Consider the following 22,654-nt stretch of genomic DNA (forward strand, 5'->3'; position numbering starts at 1 on the left):
CATAATAGTAGGCGCCGAAAATGCCTACGACATAGTTTAATGGTTAACTGGTTATTTGATAATTAAATAGACAATGAAAATCGGTAGTTCTTAACTTTCAAGTAGTTATATATAGACATGTAGTATTTATCTACTATATATTTCAATACCTGTACAGTGATATGCGTCCAAGTTAGTAAATGTAGATTTTTAGTAAAATGTGTTTCAAGTTTTCAACTGCATTATTAATGATAAATTATTACACTCTTATATTAAGGTTTGTGATTTCGGTAGCTACTCTACACTTTACAGTTTACATACTATATAATGTATTATGTCTAATATATTATTACGATATTTATAATGTATTAATGCACTACAAAGGTAAATATCTCTGTTTAATATTATAAAAGGTATTATAATAGGTAAACGTATACACATCTCGATCTCAACATTTCTCTGTTTACAAATATATGGATCTAATCCATAGACCATAGGTGTCATTTTATTTTTTAAGGAGGGGCAAAAATGTCCGCTCTAAATTTGTATCGGGTCAAATTGTTGGTGCCGACCAATTTTAGCAAGGCTGAGATGGCGGCCTAGGCCCCAGAGGTCATATGATTGTAAATCGTTTTCATTTTTAAGGAACAAACCACTTTATAAAAGAATATTACAACAATTACACTTATCAGTTCCTTACGATACGCCATCACGATTCATGTATAATTGTATAAATATTCCATATAAGAGCTTAATTGCTTATGACTTTATGATTGTTTCTCTTATATTTTATTATATTATAAGAAATAAGAGTTATATAATACATATGGTATATATTTATAAATTATAAACAGGGCTAGAATTTTATAGCACTAAAAATAAATGAAATATGTGCTATAATATAATCTAAAAAAATTTAAAATAAGCGCTATAATAGAACCTAAAAACATGAAAAATAGCAAAAATAAAAATGTATTCTGCTCAAAATTAAAAAAAAAAACTTATATACCAAATGTATAGCTCACTTTGCTATTTTGATCTCTATCCTATTATAATTAGCAAATGCTATAAAATCCGAGCCCTGATTATAAAGTTATTATTATTATCTATTTCGATATACTTATCTTATTATTTATACAATATAGTTTGCTAAACTGATTAAGTATTATATTTTTAATTTATTTAATAAATAAATTTATGTATAAAAAATAAAATATAATATACATTTTATAATTTTAGATTAATGGTGGAGTAAAAAAGTCTATCTATTCTATCATTGTCATTCAAATGAGTGTTTCTTTTTAAAAAAACCTTCCTGGCTTGGCTTGCAATCTGTTAATTATTATACTTTTAAATTTCAATCGATTATTAGGTATAGCCAGGGGCGAGGTAATATAGGTATCTATACTATCCTACTATTAATATATAGGTAAAGTAAAGCCGATAAAGGTGTAGACATAATATTTATATAGATGACGTATTGATGATAATACGCAGTAAGTACTTGTTAATATTGTTATGAGTAATAATTTTCAATTAAGTACCACGCGTTAAATTGTCAAATAACATGCTAATAATTATTTAGTATACACTATATTAATATTATCATAGTGACATTGTTAAAACCAACTTAGAATATACTGTGGTGGTATTCATAAATCAGAATACGATTATTATTTTTAATAATTATTATACACAGATATAGACATGAGCCTTCTTTTTTTACAATCCTTATCAATAACTTTGATGTACCTCCACTCGTCTTTATCCATCAATGATTGAGCATGAGCATAGTGTTACTATTAACCATAGTATTAAGAGAAACCATATTTTATGAAACGTAGGTTTTGTTGATCCTTAATGTAAAAAGTTTCTGATTTAATATTTCTGATTAATCGAATTTTGTACGATAATTTATATTTTCAGATATCGTCATAATGTCATATCGATTTTTTTTTTATAAAATATAGTATTGTACTATTATTACTACATATGTAATATGGCGTTATTACTCTATGAATGCACATTTTTGATTTTTTAAACTATTATTTAATAGGAATCGGAAAATAGGAGTAAGCCGTGTGAAATACGGGAGTACACAATTACATTATTATTTATTATTTATTATTTACATTATTATATTTTTTTTGGGGCATTTCAAAATTTTAAACCCGGGCAAATAAATATTCATGGATTAAACGGCTCGACCAATTGCATGCGCGCTTCATAGACCACGGTCTTTACTTCACACATTATTAATCACCAAAGAGATTAAAATTATAGAACTGTCTACGAGAATTTTGAGGTTATGTATACCATATCATTTTATGATCTCGATTTCCATTGACTATAGTATTTACTTGATTACTTCCATAGTTCCATAAGATCTTTTCAGATTTCGTTCGCCTAGGATTTTTGGATCGAGAAGTCAGAAATTCACAAAACTCAAAATGCAAAACGACGCCGGAGAATTCGTTGATTTGTACTGCCCAAGGAAATGGTGAGAATTGGTCGGGTGACGGTGAATTTATTTTTAATCGTGACAGTAAACGTCGAGATGTTCTAGAGCCACATGGCATTTTTCTGTGATTATTGTTTTATTGACTAAATGTTGTAACTTTCTTAATAGCTCTGCCAGCAACCGTATCATTCCTGCTAAAGATCATGCTTCTATTCAGATCAATTTAGCCGAAATCGACTCGTCCACTGGTCGCATAACTGGAAATTACAAAATTTTGACCATTAGTGGAGCTATTCGTCGTATGGTTAGTATACTAAATAACATGATTACTTCTTCAGTTGAATTGGAATTATATACTTTTCTATGTTACTATCTATGACTTCTTACTAGTATACTAAATTCAATTTTTTGAATCTCGGTCTAATTCTAACTTCTGCTTTTTTTAAATTTATTTTATTTTAAACATTTGCTGTGTAGGACTTATATTTGCTTCATTAGTTTGATTGCTTATATCCATTCCAATTATTCTTTCAATCGATTATAATTTTGCCTGTGTTAGAGTGAAACAGTAATCAAAAATTAATATTTTTGAAGGGCCACATTAGGAATCTGAAAATTGTTCAACCCATCAAAATTCCACATTAATAAAAAAAAAATTAACAATTATGATAACTACTACTCTAAAACATATAATATGAACAGTTTTTCCTTAGTTATGGGTTGCCATTAGTTGAATAAAAGGTCCTTTTTTTCAATGTCATGGAATATATTTTATCAAATATGTATATGAACATTGAAATGTACTATATTTTTTCTAAAATAATACATTTCTTATTTTGTTGACCTAATGATGTAAGTTATAAATTTTTCTTCTTCGCCAGTATATACATAACAAATTCATACTCTGTAAACCTATTAAATTATGCTAATAAAACCACAAACTTCCCCTGTTTGGGACGTTTAACTAGACACTACACCCATGTACAACATAGCAATAATTTATTGTGCATGATATAACCAGACCACCCACGTCATATTTTTGGCCCTGGTACTGAATTAAATTCAGCCCCTTCTTAAATAACAATTAATTTTGAAAATTTTTGAAAATATATATGAAAGTAATTATTTGCATGAACCCCCAGTACCATAGATCCTTCTCTCCTTTGTGTGAGCCCTGGGTGTAACTACTCACAAGGATTTCAAATTGTTATACAATATATTTAAAAACATTATCTCTGAAATCTAATTTTTATTTTTTTGATATCATTCCATGAAAAAAAGTTAAATTGTTTTGAAATCCATTAATCTTTGTGTTTTTCATTCCGATTTTGAGTAAATTAAAACAATATTTCAAGACCAAGGTTTTTCTTTTTATGTATTAAAATGTTGTTTCTTAGTTATAATTAGCCTCCGTTCTATCCCATGTTAAACCATTTTTGATATGATGTACATATGTAAGGTAGTAGCGTCCTCTTAGGATAAATGTTTAATTCCAATCAAGTGAATATTCTATAAAATCTAATTCTACGATAAACAAATAATTTATCTCTTACTAATACATGGATTTATTTTTAGGGAGAGTCAGATGACTGCATAACGAGGTTAGCAAAAGAACACGGAATTGTAGCTAAGTAAGTAAATACTCTTTCATCTATTCAAAAAAAAACTAATTATAAATTGTCTTGTTTTTTTTTCTCAGGAATTTCTAGGACAAATAAAGTAATGAATTTATTCTATTTGAAAATGTGAATAATAATAAAAAAAAAAATACAAAACTATTTAGCATTGTTTTTTTTTATTTATATATATAATTTTATGTAGTACTTGGACAGTGTGCAATAAATCAACACAAAAACGACAAATGAAATCAATTTTCTAAAATGGATAAATGAAGTGGAATTATCTTATATTATGTTATTTATGAATTCATAAATAATACATTTATTTATGTATTAAGATATATATAATTGGTCCAATTAATCAATGTGTAACTAAATTTATTTCCAATGCGGAATAAACGATTATCTGTAGACAAATAGCAGGATTTTGCTATGTTACACCTTGCATAATAGAATTATGTATTCATAAATGAACGCCATACCTACTTGCTAATATTTTATTTCAAGCTTTTGCACTTTAAAGGTTGGAAGTGAATAATAGTAAATTATGTGATTATTATACCCATGGCATTATATGTTTTTATTATATTTTAGTCCATACTTGGTGATCATGATTATCCCAATTATATATATAACAATATTCAAATAATCATTAATCCCATTTAATTTTGACCTTAAATTTCAAGAATTGTACATTGAATCATTTTTAACAATAATAATTTTAGAGGATCTGACTAAGACTCCTATAAATAACCATGGTAGTTTGACAAACCTCGGCCAGACAGACTACGCTATTTAAAACAAGTCTGTACTGACGTTGTGTGGACTGCAAATTGCAGTCTGCCATGAACTATGTAATAATATATGTCCAATAGTTAACTGTCGAGGACCTATATTTAATAAATATGTTATCTAGTGAGCATAATGGCCCATGAGAAAATAGGATGTAAATTCCTATGCCGGAACTAGCACCACAGAATATAATATGGAAATATTTAAATCTGTCTGACTAGAATTTTTGCTGACTAACTGTAATTCACGCCGTTCTATGATAATATTTTTTTTCAATGTTTGTAAAGTTGAACATCTTGAAATTTTTTTGAATAAGATATTTTTCAAGTTGAGGGACACAATTTGGGTATTGATTTCAATTCTTTATTAAGCTCCAAATTCTATTTTTTCAACCATGGCTCCTTTTGGCACAGTACTTTGAGATTGAAGTGGTTTACAGTAAAAATACCTAACATAAAAATTGTAAAGGAGAATTTTTTTTACAATCGTAAGAAGGCCGATTTTTGATATCGTATTCCAGTCGTCCAATATTGCATGGTAAATTAATAATTTTTTTTACTTTTCATTAATTAATTTCTTAACTTATTAATAAAAAATATCGAAAATCGGGCTTCTTACTATTATAGATAAAATTCTCCTCTACAATTTTTATAGGTATTTTCTCTTTAAACCGCTTCAACTAGAAGAGCCTTGATATAATACCCTTGATTTAATATCGAGGCTCTATAGTTATAGTCATACGCGTGCGCAGAATTTATTCGCAGGAGATGCCAATATAATCCAAAATAACTCAATTAAAAAAAAAAAAATCATAAATCAGAATTTTTTTCTAAAAAAATGTAATACATACAAGACAACAAGACTGTTACGTTTGTGATAAAAATTATGATAATATTGATAGTTTTCACTATTAAAAGTAAAAACATAAAACAAGCTATCTGAGTAGACTGCAGGGGATGCCATGGCCCATGCACGCCTATGGTTATAGCATATATTAATCGTGTTCCCGTCACGACAACAATTCTTATCTACCTAATACCTATTCGCTATTCAATCATAGACCTTATAACTCATAGAACAAGCTATTGTTTTTATAGTTGTAGTTCCCGCGGTAAACGGAGGCTGCGCTTTTCATGTGGTTCCATACTTCTGCGCATGTGCGTAGGACAAACCAGGTTGCGCATAAAACGCTTATTATTATCGTATCGTATTAACCATAGACCCATTAACAGGTAATTATGTCTATAGCATGGTCTTATATACGTCCTCTTAACTATTTTTTTTTTTTATAGTAACTACACATTATACAATATGATGATAATTACGTTATGAAGTGCTGCACTCTGTACTTATTTGTATAAACAATATACATTAATTTCAATGATAGAGGGCGCGCCCTGTGTTCTTGAAAATTTTACATAACCATTAAGAAATCTAAATCTTAACATTGTGCTATAGGCGAGTTGCCCGACCTGTATATAAGACCATGGGTTTATGAAATAAATATTCAAACTCTTATCATTATTAGCTCTGATAGTCTGATTACAATTTATAATTTATATCCGAAATTCCGAAGCCGAACACGTTTTTCAAAGTTAAAAAATTTGCATTTTTTATTTTTCAATTATTTCATGTAAAAATGAGCAAAAAAAGTATACACAAAAAGAGGCAAATTTTAACCAACGAGGGAATTGGATTTGATTGGGATGTTTCTCCTAATTATTTCAATAAAAATAACAGTGAATCGGAAGATTCTGACAAAGTAAGACACTACAAATTATAGTTTGTTAATTTATCAATAGATATTATTAATAACCATTAACAAACTTAATTCTCGTTATGAACGGGAATCCCAATAAAAAACGTCATATGGTTGTAATTTTCTTACAACCTAATTTATGAATTTTCAGGACGAAGACAATGAACCGAAAAAGAAAAAAATACGCAAGTTAAATAGCTCTCAACGACGTGAAGAGCAAAGGCAAGAAGAACTAAGACTTAGAAAAGTTGAAGAAGAATTAACTCAAATTGAAACAAATCCACAAAATGCCGATCACTTTGACAGATTAGTGTTGTCTAATCCCAACAGCTCATTTATTTGGATTAAATATATGTCTTGCCATTTACAAGTATTAATTTATTTTATTTTATAATTACTAAAACTTAATTGATTCTTGGATCTAGACTCAACTATACAATTTTTCTTAGGTTAATCTCGACTTAATTACAATAATTATTGTGATTGAATGTTATTTTAATTTATAGGCTACCGAAGTCGAAAAAGCAAGAGCAATAGCCAAAAGAGCATTGTCTGTAATTGATTCTAGAGAAGAACAAGAAAAACTAAATATTTGGACTGCACTTTTAAATTTAGAAAATTTATATGGCACTAAGGTAAAAAGATTAAAAACTCGATTTATTTTTATTTGACGATGGTTTGTTACATGGTAGGTTGGTCAGATGCATATAATATATTAAAGAGTTAAATGGATAGTATATCTTGTGGAACACAGACTTTAATTTTTTGCAATTCTCGAAGTTGATAAGTTATATTGGACTTGTTAGTGTTTTTTTGCTTAATTTGATTTAATTTAATAGAAATAAGGAAAAAGGGAGACATTTTTTAAGTCTAAATGAGGTCGAGGTGTCTAGTGGTTTGTCAGATTTTGCAAACAAATTATTTTAGATAATTTCCATAACATTGGATAGTATTAGTATCTGAATACAGCATTAAATATGTGAGTTATAAACATTATGGCTTTTTTGGTGAGGCGCCTTATCTACTTCTGCAGTAATTAAATTAAAAAATGGGTGATTTTTTAGTGAGCATGTTTGAATTGTTTGTTTAATTTTGTTTGGAGTACTTATCTTTTTGGTAGACAAGTAGGTAAAAGAACATTTAGAAAAGTATCAACCTTAGTTGACAGGGCCAGTGTTTTGGAAGGTTTAGTTATGAAAATGAGTCTTTGGAACGAATTTTGGTTGATGTCCAGGAGCATTTTCTCTGCCGCCTGAGTATAATAATACCATAAATGTTTTTCTTTATATATTATCATATTAATATTTAAAAACGAAATAAATAAATATTAATTTTTATATTATATTATAGGAATCATTTAAACAAACAATGGATGAAGCATTACGTTCAAATGACGAATATCAGATTTATATAAAAATATTGGATATATATGCAGAATCTAATAAGTTAAAAGTATAGTTTGAAAATTAATAGCAGTACTTATTGGTTTTTGCCTAACCACCTTATTGTATACAATTTATCACCCTACTGCTGCTACTGTTTGTTGTAGTATCATATTTTTTATATACGGTTACAAAACATTTAAATAAATGTAAATAATAATAATCAATTGTTTAAAATTAATAGTAGTAGTATACTTATTTTATCTTTTTAATATTTCATAATTAAGGTTAACAAAACAATTTTAAAAAGATCCTTGTATAAGATATTTACAATGTAGCCAGTGGCGTACCCATGGAGGGACTAGGGGACTTCAGCCCCCCCCCCCCATTGGCCGTGTTTTGGAATACATTATATATCATAAAAGACAAAGTACAAACCATGATATTTCTAAAAAACGGTATTGAATACAACGTGTATTATCTTTAGTAACAATGACATAGTATAAGCAAAGCATAAACGTTACGTTTATTATGGAACCAAATATCGATATAGATTTAGCCCCCGCCATTCAAAAATCCTGGGTATGCCACTGGATGTAACCTACCTTAAATTATACATGTTTTAGTGATTAAAATAGTATACATAAGAATTTCAAATATTTTAAGTAGTATTTACCATTTTTTCAATAAATAGATGATAAATTAACTTAAAAATAAGATATCATAGAAATACAATGAAATATTAAAAGTTTAGATTTGGAATAGATTACTGATGTAAGTTTGGCTGGTAGCAAGATGATAAATTGTATATGGCTCAGTGGTAGGGCAATGACAGATAAGTACCTATTTCTTTAATTAACTTTATTTTTAATGCTATTGTTTCATTTAGGAACTTGAAGAATTAATCACAAAAATAAACAGAAAGTTTCGTGATTCTCTTGATGCTTATCTACATTGTGCCACTGTGTACTTCAAACTGAATAAATCTGGCAAAGCAAGATTTATTTTACAAAAGGCATTGTCAAATCTTCCAACCAAATCACGTATATAAATTTATGTATTAAATAATTATATAGTAAAATTCTTAAATCACAAAAACCTATGATAAATAGTAACAAGTAATACAAAATGTGATTTAGTTAATGAAGAATGGTGGTGTGGTAAACTTAAAATTTTTCAGAGTATTTCACCTATCCTTTAGCACTAATAGCCCAATAAAGGCATTCTTTGTCATATCAATTGTAATTACCAAACTTATTTATTTATTAAGTATTATAGTCAATACTAAACTATCACATAATTGGGAATTTTAACATACCCCCCCCCCCCTTAAGTAACTTAGGGCTGCTTCTTGGTTACTCCCTTTGCTACTCCACAAATGAGAAACTTCAGTTGTCAATTAAAATTGATATATTATTAAAATGTTGGTATGGTTTCTGTGGTTATAAAACAAAATTCTGTAATTATTTTTATTTTTACCTTATTGAATGAAAACATTAAATTTTAGTTTAATATTCCAAATCAAAATATTTTCATAGTACTTTGATAAATGCATACAAATTATATTTAGAAACAAGTAGCCCAGAATTGTATGCATTTGCATATTTCATATTGTTATTTATAAAATTAAAAAGTATTTAGGTATACACAAACTTGAGTCTTAACCTAATGTGTTGGTATGCAAAGTTAAATGTTGCATATTTAGAATATTTTTAATTTTTATGCATATTTTACCATTTTTCTAAAATATAATGCATATTTATGAAAAAAAATAATAAGTTATCAATACTAATACTTAAGGCTATGTCCTATGTAAAACCTGCAAATGTGATAAGAAAAAATGTTGCTAAAAATTGATGTGCATTTTTATTTTAAAATTTATCCAAGTCTTCAGTAACTTTGAAATATTGTATAACAAAAATGTGCTATATTTGTTTTCGTTGATTTTTGTTCATGAGTTTTTATCTAAATGAGTAAATGTTCAAAATGCAACATACAATTGAATACATCATATAAAATACAATTAAATTTTGTTCCATACTAATTATTTAATGAACTATATACATTTTTTAATTAAAATGCGTTTTTGTTCATTTTGTTTATTTATGCAAATATGAATGCATATTCCATACATTATTTGTGCATATAATTCCGGGCCCTAGTCATAAGTAATTAAAGTTTAGAACTGAATAGTGAACCAATATTTTGAGAGAAGAAGTTATCACTCTTTTTTAGAAAATATAGTTTTATAATGATAAAACCATAATAAAAAAAATGTTTGAAAAACATCAATACTTTTAGAAATAATTAATGTCTACATAAAATGGATCACCTGGTATTTTGATTTCTAATTAAAATAAGAATATTAAAAATTATCAAAAGTTAGTGCAATATTAATTTTGTTATGCAATACTATAATAATATTTTATCATATTTTTTTTGTTTAAAAGATGTCACTATGATTAGTCGATTTGCTTTGGTTGAAAATAGCCATGGATCGCCAGAAGAAGCACAAACACTTTTTGAACATGTCCTAACATCCTATCCTTCACGTATTGATGTATGGAGTATTTATGTTGATATGTTGATAAAATCTAACAGAATTGATTTGGCTAGGTAAAAACACCTTAATTCTAACCAAGATATTTTACTACATAGTTTGTTTGATAATAATATAAAATTAATTTTTATGATTTTAGACATGCACTAGAAAGAGCAACAATACAAAAATTAGCACCAAAAAAGATGAAAAGTTTGTTTAATAAGTGGATGATATTGGAAGGAAAACATGGGACATCTGAATCTGTGGATAAGGTTAAGGAATGTATGAATAACTATGTTGATTTGATTTTAAAAAATAAAAAATAATCTTGTACAGTTAGTAATAAAATCATTAATATTTTAAGAATTAATTATTATAATTGTTTTAAAAATTAAACATTTATCTCTCTGCCTATATTAGGAGTATGAGTTATGAGACACAAACAAAAATATTAACTATACTGCTCACAGCATAAATTTGAAAATTATATTTATTTTTTTTAAATGCATACATACAAATGAACGACATGAAGTAAATAAAAAAGTATATTTCATAGCTTTTATAATTGTCCACATTGTGATATGACAATAGGTATTTTTGGTTTGTTGTTGGGGCCAGTTGGGACATTTTCAATTTTTCTCATTACCAACAACCCATCAATGACACGACCAAATACTACGTGTTTTCCATCCAAAAAGTTGCAGTTTGCACAAGTGATAAAAAACTGACATCCATTTGTATCTACACCACTGTTTGCCTATTGTGAAAAAAATAGAAAATTAATTATATATATATTTAATATACAACTATAATATACACTTACCATTGATAATAGTCCAGGTGCATCATGGTTAAGTTTAAAATTTTCATCAGAAAATGTATCTGCTCCATATATACTCATAACCCCAGTACCATCACCCTAATAGAAAAACAATTGAGAATTGTTATAGGTACAGAAAATTGATTTGTTCAAATTACGTATTAATTATTTGGAAATTGAAACTTACATTTACAAAATCACCACCTTGTATCATGAAATCTTTAATTATTCGATGAAAACAACATCCTTTGTACCCAAATGGAATTCCATCCTTTTTGTGTTCACCAGTACAAAATTGACGAAAATTTTCACTAGTCTTAGGCACAATATCAGCATACAATTCCATTATTAATCTACCGATTTCCTGTAAACAGCATCAATTAATTTTAATGTAAAACTTTAAACTTAGTAGGTATGTAAATACATACTAAAAAACTTTTATAAAATTAGAAATTTATAGAAATCACATGATTCAATGTAATTCTTATAAATTTTGATCATTTATATCATTGTTAACAATTTATTCATAATTGAGATGGAATATAAGAACAGAATTTAAAAATAATAAAAGATAAACATTTAATAGAAGGTTAGTAGTGATGTAGTGCTAGCTTTCTGTTGTATTGTTTATCCATTTTTAAAACTACAAGAAATTTTATTTACATAAAAGTTTAAAATTGTTCTTTTAAAATAAAGAATAAAAAGTGTGTCTTGAAGGATTCAAAGTTCAGTACTTTTTTAATCAAAATAGAAAGTTTACAATTTGTAGTATAGTATGTACAATAAACAAATAGAATAATATGATGGAGAATATTTACAATGATACTATATATATATATATATATTTATGAAGAAGGAGACCGTCTAAAGACAGAACCTTCAAGCAGCATTATGGTTAGGAATTTATTAAATCCCTGCACCAGCGCCTTTTCAGCCGTCGAATGGGGTTATTTAGTAGGTTGGCCCCACCTTTAATAGTTGTAAGAGGGTTGGTGTGGGTGGCTAGTTTAGAGTGAAATTTTTTATAATGGATGGATACAACTGTGGTAATAGTTTTAATTTTGAAGTCAATGTGGAGTGAATTGTTAGTTAAATACCAGGTTGGAGAAGTTAGTAAATGGGGAGAAATTATTTGAATTGCTTTAATTTGCAAAAGTTATATGAAATGTGCATGCGAGCAGAGGCGGAACTAGGATTTTTTATGCCTGGCTAAAATTCACAAATTACGTCCTAATATAGACCAAGACTGAAATACCCTTTCTTACAATTGTTTCTAATAATTAACAATCAGATATACCAATTGACTTTTAAACACATAAGTCATAATAAGCAATACATTTTAAAATGTCATGTGAGTAGGGAAATACTCGTAGAATCTTACTACTTATTTTACAATTCACCAAGTTTAGGTTAGGGAAAAATGCAAAATTATGATAATTTATTTGATAAAACAGTGTTGCATGCGAAGAAAGTGTTTATTTATCTGTTTGAAATCTATTTTTTCCAATAAAAACCCAAGTACTTTTACAAATTAGAGCTATAATTACATTTTAACCAACAATACAGCTGAATGTTTTGTTATTTTAATTATGTACTGCCATCAAAACAAAATAAGACACTTACCGTTCTCCCGACGGATATATCAAAGAACACTACAGGGTTCTGCGGGTTTCTTAATTGACTTTGAATTTGGTTCCAGGTCGGCATAGTTTAGCTTTTTGAAAATGTAGATTTGACTGTTTATGCTGCTCAGGATATTTCGTTGCTCAAACGAGTAAATTATTATTATAAAATGATAAAGTTAATAATTATTATAAACCCTATTTATATTTAACAATTACAATACAAACACAAGTTTTGGAATCCAATAGTTATGGAATACGAACTAATACAGTATAGAATAGTTATTAGCAATAGCTTAAAATTTAAACTGTCGTAAGCTGCTGATGTCCGTGTGTCCTAATCATATATTATTCTTTTAAATGAAACAAAATTGTATGTTATTTACATTATTGTGTTTATATAATCTTTATTACCAATTGGATGGACCTGATAATTGATATCAAAGAATGATAACCACAAACATGTAAGGAAGATATTTTTAATTTTCTCTACTTCTCTAGTCTTTACGTCGTTACTCGTTGGTAAAGACTATGTTTTTGAGTGTTTCGAACAAATTTTTTTCTACATTATGACAATAGATTTAATGTTATATATTGTTTTTCATGTTTGACTTATGGTTAGGACGGTTAGGTGCCTTCACAATAATATTGTCCTATTATGCAGTATAGTATATTATGTTGCTTCATGTTATCGTTATCCATAAACCATCCTTGATATTTGTTTTTTAATTTTTTATAGATACATTTTTAATTTTAATTAATAACTATACTCATTTATAATTATCTTGGTATTTAAAATTTAGTTTTTTTATTTTATTGACATGGATAAGTCTAATTTTTCATTGCCATTGATTATTTTGAACAATAAACAAATATTATTAAATTGTAAGTTGTACCTAATTGAGTATATAATTAAACTGTGATTCATTAATTAAATCATGCAACAAATACATTTTATAACTTCACTTATTAAATTTAATAATTTCAAGTATAGTTTTATATAATACAAAATTTACAATTTATTATATACAATATATCTTAACATTATGCATTTGTCTAAGTATTTTTTGTGCAGAAACATAATATTTTGCAAATAATAAATTGTTAATGTTGAGATATATAGTCTTCGCACAAAAATTTGGACCATAGTTATTAATTATTGTACAGAATGCTACCTATAGTATAATATTATATATTTATGATATGTATATTTTTATTTAATCAACAAACTTTAAGTTTAAGAATGTTAATTATTATTATTGTTTTGAATTTTTAAGCATTTTATAATGCTTGTATGTTTTAAACAGGTACAGTAGTTCCAGAAAATGTAAATCAAAATAATGATAGTAACACAATAAATATTGATTCCAATGTGAAGTTACACTCTGATTATACACCAGGAAAGAAATTACCAATCTTAAAAAAAAATCAAAAAAAAAAAGGAAGAATTCGTTTCAAATGTTTGCATTGTGAATACTTAACATTTCGAAAACAAAATTTAATTGTGCATCTTAGAGAAAAACATGAAGTAAATTAATTAATATGTATAATAATATTATAATTAATGCTTTCTATAAATCAAATTAATTGTTTTTTATAGACTAGAAAACAACTAGAAACTGAAGTTAATAATGATACATCAAATACAACAAGAACAATTGAAGTATATTCATGTACATTATGTAAAATGACTTTTAATACACTGGGTGAATGTAAAGAACATATGAGTCAGGTAATTTAAAAAAAAATAAATATATTTCCTATTACATTCTTATTTTGTCTTAACATTTCAATCTTTCTTCTACATTTTTAGAAATTGTATATCTTATATTTTATGTTTAATTTTAACAATTATTAAATTATTTATAACTTTTATTTCAAGTTTGCTAGATAGGTATCCTAGAATATGTTATTTAAAGAAATAATTTTAGTAATTTGATTCATGATTATCTTTTTTTAAATTGATTTCAGCATTTAATAAATACTCCTAAAAATAATCTAAATAAACAACAAAAAAATGATTGTAAAAGTATTCAATTAAGTAAAAAAAAAATTGAAGATATAGAGTATGTTTCGAAGTAAGTTAAAATAAAATTTTGCTTATCTGAAAAAAATACAAATGAATACTGTTTTAGGTGTGTACATTGTAAACGTAAATTTCGATCTGAAAATTCTAAAGTACTTCATTCATTGTGTCACCAAAATGATAGTAAAGATTATAAATGTAGTGAAAAAAATTGTGATTTTATTACGCCAAGATGGAATACTTGTCGCATACATTTATGGAAAGTTCATAAAATTGATGTTGATATGTTTAGCTGTCAAGTATGTTTATTTAGATATTAAAATATTTCAAACAATATTTCCCCATACTGTACATTCCTTTAATTTGTTATTTTTATTTTTCTCTATGCTTTTAAATAATACTGTAGATTTTTAGTTTTTAAACCTCCTCCTCCACCTGATGTATCATCTATATTCACTTTCCTACAAGAAATGATTTCTCTGTTCCATAAAAATTCAAAAAAATTCTGATCTTGGAAATTGGTGATCAGTAGTTTATTTTCATATTTTCCAAAGATCATTGATCGATTATATCGTTCTATAATCCTGTTAACTAACAGTATGTTATTTACTGTGTGAGGGGGATAGATTCCACTCGACCTTTTTTTTTCAATAAGCTAATTACCATAAATTATATTTTTAATAATAAAATGGTGCCTATTAAAAAAAATCAGCAATATCCTTCTCTCCCTTAACAAAATCATTTGACTGTCACTGATCAGTGTCGGCCTGGTACTTAAAGGGCCCCGGATGCATTTCTTCAGAAGGGCCCCCAAACATGTTATTAAATAAAAATGATAAAAAATGCTTATAAGTAGTGAAATATTATATTTTTAGTAATATCAGGGCCCCTCGACACAAATACGGCCGGAGGCCCCGGATGCATTCGCGGCCATGGCCAGGCCGACACTGTCACTGATTAATAAAACAATGTTTCATCTTAAGTATGGTACCTCCCAAATTGTTCCCGAATAACTCTTGTGTCTTGGTCTATATGCCTAATGGGTGTCACATAAATTAATCTAATACACGTCATATGAGTTTTTCTCCTATCTAGTCAATATAGTATTACATTTCAAAATTGCATTTTTAATAATGTTAAATTATAGATTTGGGTCTATATTAATTACTATAGTAAAAGCACACTTTCACAAATATTTTCTTTTTAATAGGTTTGTAAAAAATATACCACTACAACTTATCATAACTTAGTTAATCATGTATCCATGAAACACAATAAGGCATTGTCTTGTGTAGACTGTGGTGCTGAATTTGAGGATTCAATTAAGCTACAGAATCACAGAGTATTTCATTCAAAAGCTAAGTCTGTAAATAAAGAAAGATGGTAATTATATACTATTTTGGTTTTTATGTACTTAGATTATTTGACTTTAAGAATACTCCCATAGGTATATGGAAAAAACATGTGTAATTTGTAATATGGTGTTAGCTAACTCAAAAAGTTTAAAACTTCATACAAAAAATGTTCATCTGAAGTTAAAGCCTTACGTGTGTCAAGTTTGCAATCATGGTTCAGCAACTAAATACATGATGCAAGTGCATATGAGGCAGCATACTGGTGAAAAACCATTTAGTTGTGATGCTCCAGATTGTAATTTTAAAACTGGTAATAAACAAAATTATCTCATGAAACAAAATACCTATTATTTGGTATAATGTATAGGGGATCATAACTCACTTAGACGTCATAAACTCCGCCACTCAGAGGAAAGGCCGTACAAATGTACTCATTGTGATTACAAATGTATCCAAGTAACTGCTCTCAAAAGTCATATAACGAATAATCATCGGGAAAAAATGGACAGTTCATATTACTCATGTAATCGGTGCCCATTTGGAACTGTGAGCTTAAAAAGATACAATGACCATGTATCTGCTCATGAAACACAAGTTCAAAATGGTAAACCATTTGCAATATTTTATTGTTTTTTATATTTAAATTATTTTTTAATATTTCTCAGGTCTAGAACCTAGTCCTGTAAAATGTCATGAGACAAAAGCAGAAATGACTGACGATGATGATACTGCACAAGGATATGTTGATGACACAGGTGGTATAACTATTTCTGAAAGTGTGGGTTGTGCTGTATTAAATTTAGACGATAATGCAATTATGCTTACATAACATGTTTTTAAATAAAATTAGTCATAAAACAAATTCAAAATATTTTTTTTTCACCCTAAATTAATTGCTTCTTTTGAAAATAAAGTATCAATACTATAACAGTATCGGCTTAAATTTCAGTAATTGATTGTTTAAAGTCAAGATGAAGATTGCCATACATACATATTCAATAATCAATATAATCATATTATACTTATGAATATATATATATATATATATATATATATATATATATATATATATATATATATAATATATATCTGTATACTTATTATTTATATACAATTCAGAAAAAAATGTATACTATCTTCCAAAATTGATAGTTTAAGAGTGCAGACACTGTAACATAAATAAATAAAGCAATGGTTTGTATTTAATAAAAAATATAAACTTCTAAATGCTGTATTTACTCTTGTTTGTCAATTAACTATTTTATAAATGAGTGTATTTTGTTAGAACTGTTAAAAACTGATTTAACTATAGTTTATATAAAACTTACAAATAGGTAATTAAAAAATCTAAAAATGTAATTGAATAAAAGATTAACAAACAATACTTAGTTATTATTTTATACATAAATAAAACAATTTAATCTTAACAAATAATAATAAAAAAAAAACAATCCAACTAACTTATTTACCATTATATGGTATAACAAATTTGTACTACCATAAATTATATAATAATTATCTATAATATAATATATGTTAGTCGTGTTGTAATTAATAAGAATGCCAAAAATAAAAGCTTGATTGTTACATTAAATTAATTAGTTAATGTTGAATTTGACTCATTATTATAAGAATGTTATAAGTGCAATGACTACATATAAAACAAAATAATGATACGATAAAAGACATTTTTTTAACACCAGTCAATATTAATGATAAAGTTAATTTATAATAATATGTACATACAAATAGAATAATAATCAATGTTTTATAATATTTAAAAAAAAAAAACATTAACTAGAAATTATTTGTGAGACTCTTTAAATCCCAAATAAAAAAATTGACACTGTTATCTTGATAAAACAAATTTGACACATAGACACACTAACATACACACATACACAATAGCATTTACATTTTTAATGAAATAAAAACAAATTATCACAGACAAGTTACTATATTTCAAGTGTAGGAATGTGTGTGCATGTTATGGTGCCACAGCACCCTGTTACATTGAAATTAATTTAAGTTTATTACATTGTATTAATTTAAAAATACTTATACATTACAATTTTAACTTTAATAAACATAACATTCCACTACCAATAATAATAATTAAATCCAACAAAACTAAATTATAAATTTGTATTCCACATTAAAATTAATATATATTTAATTGTTATTGAGCTTAATGTTTAGGGTCAATAAATGCAAGTATAACAAATATTAATATTAATTTAAATAGTCAGTGGACTACTTATTAGTTTAATTTAGATATCATGAAAATAATTGATGGATTTGATTTTATCAGTTTAATTAAAAGCATATTTTCAATTATGCATACAAACCAAGCCGATGAATTTTAGCTGATAGGAAGTTATGTAGTATGAACACTAATGGTTTTGGACTACACTCCAAGTCTATTTCCTAAAACAAATAATTTTAATATTAGTTCGATAATTATATTACAATAAACTGGGATAGATAAATAAATAATTAGTACTCTGTAGATTTATTTTATATTTTAAAATATCAATATAAACCCATGCCTAACTTATACTTTTACTTTAATGATTATTTTGAATTTTAACAGATAGCTACAAAATTCAATTCTTATGACTATATATTTCATTAATTACGTCTTATATTATTGAGAACTATTTGTGTTAGATAAATATTTGTTACTTTATAAAAGAATAATTACTATTATCAAATTTTAAAAATGATGTCAAACTTATTTACTAATTTGAAGTTTTAAAATTTAAGAAAAGTGAAATGAAGACAGAAACTTTTTTCTTATCAACATGTTAGATAGCTGCGCACTATCAAACAGTTTTGGCCAAAAATGCCAGCCGCTGCTATACCAATCACTAATAGATCTCATACATAACATTTCCATAACTTATAAGTAAATTTTAATTATTTTTATTAATAAATACAGATTATTGTTGTTCTGTTAACAGTTCTAGTATTACTTATTTCAAATACAAATCTAACACCTTCAACTATATAATCTATCTCATCATCAACTAATACTTACTATATCTACGCTATCACCAAAGTCCAGCCAAAGTAATCTGTTATTATCATCAGAAGACATTTTTAATTTATCAAAAGGATAACTCCATAACTTCTTTGGTTCACGGCCTACAGATCCAGTTTTTGATTCAATAAGCGTAAATCCATTCTCATAGTGAATTGATAATTGTGCTGGCTTTCCATGCCATAAACAACCTGTTTAGAATAATATGTAAATAAATAGTAGCTATATTAAAAATAGTAATATATGTAATACATATTTTAACTTAGATGTGAGTTAGTAAACAAATTTCTTTTACTATATTAACAAAAAACATTGGATATTAAGTACTTACGACAATTTACTTCTCTTCTGATAGCCACAGAATTATGGCAACCTTGAATTATAGCTCTTGCCCAACAGGCAAGATCTCTTTGAGTATCAACTTTAAACCGGTGAGTAATGATACCTTCTTCTGTTCCACATCTTAAGCTAAATGTGATTAAATCTGAATTACGAGATGAGTTCATCAGCCTTGTAGATAAAAGTGAACAAACAAAGAGTGGAGCAGACCAAGCATCTGGACTCCATGGAGCAACTTCATACAATCGTAATTCTTTACTAGTGACCACACCAAATACTGATTGCCATTTGTCATTCACTGCAAATTCCTCTTCTGAACTTATGCTACGCATACTATTCTAAAAAATTTAATATTATTTAAAAATTAATAAATATTTAACTTATATAATAGACATGAATAGGGATGGATTGAATTTTTTTTCTAAAAAATGTGTTTATGACCTAAAAGCTTACTGAATTAGAATAACTAAGGGCAACTGACAATCAGCAATGGACCAAACAAAGTCATTATAAGATTAGAAAGCATCAAAGTGATAAGCTATTTATAAAGGATGATTTTTTTAAGCATGCTCATTGCTCACCTATGTTTTTCTTTTTAATAGAGCATTTATTCTAATTCTAATTTTCAGAATTATTAAGTATTTAAGTATGGTCTTAAAGGACCATATTCAGATATTACATTCCTAAATCCATTACATTAAGGCTACTAGATTCAAGCCCCATGGTTTGTTTCAAACCTTATGCTACATAACAACAATAGTTATAGAATTACTGAACTCACTCTAATAATGATATGTTATACAAATGCTTCCACCGAATTTTAAATAAGCATAGAAATTAACTCATTCCCCATATGACCGACACCATTACTCTTCTACAGAACTAACCAAATATACAAACTAAAGCGTAATTGAAGTTAAGTTTTATTAATATAATTTAGGAGGTGTTCCAATGGATTATTTTCTCATGCTTTACATGTCATTTCAATCATCGTAAAATTTCATATTTGCTTATTAAAATATTTTAGTAAATAGAGATTGTAAATTACTTTTAATAAAAAATAAAAAATAAATTAGAACTACAACTAGAACGTATTTATTCCAATATCAAAAATTGGAAAAATAACAAAATAAAAAAACCAACCTCATTTTTATTTACCCTAAATAACCATCCAATGTGATGAAGTTGACCAAGCACAGGTATTATGTTTGCTAATATTTTGTTCGCATCATGCAGTGCTTTTAAAGATAAAACACTTAAAGCACCATGAAGAGTATTAAACCAACAAGTAGCTTCACTTGCTTCTTGAGTTCTTAATATACAGGAATGTACACCATCTGGTGAATGTAGTTCAATAGTTTTATTATCTGAAATGTATGTAAAATTATAATTTTTGAATGACAAAAATATATCATTGTATAAGAATAAATACCAGGATCAGGATGCTTATAGTTTCTTGTTAAACAACAAAGTTGCAATGGTAAATAACGAGCATCAGGCTTTTGAGGAGAGCGATAAATTGGTGAATTTGTAGATAAAAATCCTCGCTGTAATTCCCATCCAACTTCTGATATGATAGTGGCTTTTCTAAAATATGGAGTTACTTCTCGCAAATATTTTACTGAAACAATAACAAATAATTCTAAGACTTATGCCTATTTATTTTATAAATATTTTAAATAAAAATTCTAAAAATTAAAAAATCATCATTTATTTACACTTATTGCATAAAAAAGTAAGTACTTACTCTTAAATTGCACAAATTATTTTAGTAAGCTAAAATTAATTTAAACATATAAATTATACCATCATGAAATTACAGCTAACCTTCTAATTCAACAATTTTTCCAGCTTGTTTAAGTGCTTTAACTGCTTCATCGTGAGTTGCCTCTCTTAAATCTTGTTTATTAACGGATAATATAGCATCACCTACATAAAGCTGCTCAGTTTGATCAGCAGCCATTCCTTTGAATATTTTAGATATAAGGATGGGCATTTTATTTTCACGCCCACCTTTAATTGAAATTCCCAAGCCATTGCTATCTGTCTTTACTACACGAATGAGACGTTTCTGATTAGCTACTGAGTCTGGTACATCAACACAGTCAATATGACTTCCCGAAGAATCTGTAAAACAAGTACATAAGTACATCTTACAGAATAAAAATAATAAATAATAGAACACAATTTTAATTTTACCCAAGTTATTGTTATTTAAAGATCCATTAACAGGTGTACAGTTATCATAGGTTTCATCCAAACTAATGCATAAAAAATCAGCTTCCAAAGTCACATATACTTTATACCACTGGCCACGAACATACGTTTCCAGAGCACTGGAACGACCATAACCAATTGTACTCATGCTGACTAATTTGATTTAATAATATATTCCGTCCTTATATTTTCGTGGGTCATTAAATATAAAGGGTAACATTTTAAGTTAATGTTTGATTTTATTTAAACGACAGAACAATAAGAGATTGATATAATTAATTAGACATGATGTTTATTCTCGTTAATTTATGAGCAAAAGACAGGTTCTATAAGGTATAACTAAAATAATACTTCACGCATTGTACCTATTTTGAAACTGTTGAAAAACTTTCACAACAATAATTAGCCTAAATAAATTATGAATAAGGTGGGTTACATTCAGTAATCAGTAGCACAAAACACGTTAACCGCTATCTACACGTCAACAATCAACGTAAACTGAACATTGTAATCTGAATTCGAAAATCGAAATATTAACCTAAACATTAGCATCGTAAGGCAATAACGCATAGGATAGGTGGCGCTAATACTAGAATTTTCAATTTACATATGAAAATATTAACTGTGAATTTATAAAATCTATTTCATCTATTTGAATTTCTGAGGTTTTTCAAGGCAATCATAAAATTTTTGATTAT

The 22,654-nt window shown here is 27.0% G+C and overlaps 5 protein-coding genes across 6 annotated transcripts; 3 read left to right on the forward strand and 2 right to left on the reverse strand.

Moving 5' to 3' along the window:
* The first annotated feature begins 2,305 nt into the window (after positions 1 to 2,305).
* Positions 2,306 to 4,218, forward strand: RpS21 (ribosomal protein S21). 2 transcript variants are annotated; one of them, XM_089227538.1, is made up of 4 exons: positions 2,306 to 2,479; positions 2,609 to 2,744; positions 4,016 to 4,071; positions 4,140 to 4,218. In XM_089227538.1, exons 1-4 carry the CDS (start codon positions 2,430 to 2,432, stop codon positions 4,147 to 4,149), a joined length of 252 nt encoding a protein of 83 aa, XP_089083664.1. In that variant the 5' UTR covers positions 2,306 to 2,429; the 3' UTR covers positions 4,150 to 4,218. The 2 variants fall into 2 exon arrangements, with proteins under 2 accessions (XP_089083664.1, XP_015372371.1); XM_015516885.2 differs by lacking the exon at positions 4,140 to 4,218 and having other exon boundaries at positions 4,016 to 4,075.
* Positions 4,219 to 6,368: 2,150 nt separating this feature from the next.
* Positions 6,369 to 10,904, forward strand: LOC107167719 (rRNA biogenesis protein RRP5-like). Its single transcript, XM_089226151.1, has 7 exons — positions 6,369 to 6,613; positions 6,762 to 6,980; positions 7,117 to 7,245; positions 7,961 to 8,062; positions 8,882 to 9,035; positions 10,443 to 10,608; positions 10,692 to 10,904. Exons 1-7 carry the CDS (start codon positions 6,491 to 6,493, stop codon positions 10,858 to 10,860), a joined length of 1,062 nt encoding a protein of 353 aa, XP_089082277.1. The 5' UTR covers positions 6,369 to 6,490; the 3' UTR covers positions 10,861 to 10,904.
* A 102-nt stretch (positions 10,905 to 11,006) lies between these two features.
* On the reverse strand, positions 11,007 to 13,366 carry LOC107168254 (peptidyl-prolyl cis-trans isomerase H). The gene is made up of 4 exons (XM_089226152.1): positions 12,978 to 13,366; positions 11,542 to 11,718; positions 11,358 to 11,453; positions 11,007 to 11,291 (listed from the first exon to the last, which is right to left on the reverse strand). The coding sequence occupies exons 1-4, from the start codon at positions 13,059 to 13,061 to the stop codon at positions 11,094 to 11,096; spliced, it is 555 nt and encodes a 184-aa protein (XP_089082278.1). The 5' UTR covers positions 13,062 to 13,366; the 3' UTR covers positions 11,007 to 11,093.
* Positions 13,367 to 13,448: 82 nt separating this feature from the next.
* Positions 13,449 to 17,219, forward strand: LOC107167703 (zinc finger Y-chromosomal protein-like). Its single transcript, XM_089226150.1, has 9 exons — positions 13,449 to 13,861; positions 14,284 to 14,504; positions 14,577 to 14,708; positions 14,948 to 15,054; positions 15,112 to 15,301; positions 16,213 to 16,385; positions 16,450 to 16,667; positions 16,725 to 16,961; positions 17,023 to 17,219. Exons 1-9 carry the CDS (start codon positions 13,798 to 13,800, stop codon positions 17,184 to 17,186), a joined length of 1,506 nt encoding a protein of 501 aa, XP_089082276.1. The 5' UTR covers positions 13,449 to 13,797; the 3' UTR covers positions 17,187 to 17,219.
* A 353-nt stretch (positions 17,220 to 17,572) lies between these two features.
* Syn1 (Syntrophin-like 1) lies at positions 17,573 to 22,407 on the reverse strand. The gene is made up of 7 exons (XM_089227211.1): positions 21,939 to 22,407; positions 21,567 to 21,866; positions 21,172 to 21,360; positions 20,883 to 21,106; positions 19,732 to 20,077; positions 19,398 to 19,591; positions 17,573 to 18,784 (listed from the first exon to the last, which is right to left on the reverse strand). The coding sequence occupies exons 1-7, from the start codon at positions 22,102 to 22,104 to the stop codon at positions 18,692 to 18,694; spliced, it is 1,512 nt and encodes a 503-aa protein (XP_089083337.1). The 5' UTR covers positions 22,105 to 22,407; the 3' UTR covers positions 17,573 to 18,691.
* Between the last annotated feature and the right edge of the window lie 247 nt (positions 22,408 to 22,654).

This window comes from Diuraphis noxia, unplaced genomic scaffold (assembly GCF_037042655.1).
Source record: "Diuraphis noxia isolate RWA-SAM2 unplaced genomic scaffold, SU_Dnox_SAM2 contig0004, whole genome shotgun sequence".
Taxonomy (NCBI): Eukaryota; Metazoa; Arthropoda; class Insecta; order Hemiptera; family Aphididae; genus Diuraphis; species Diuraphis noxia.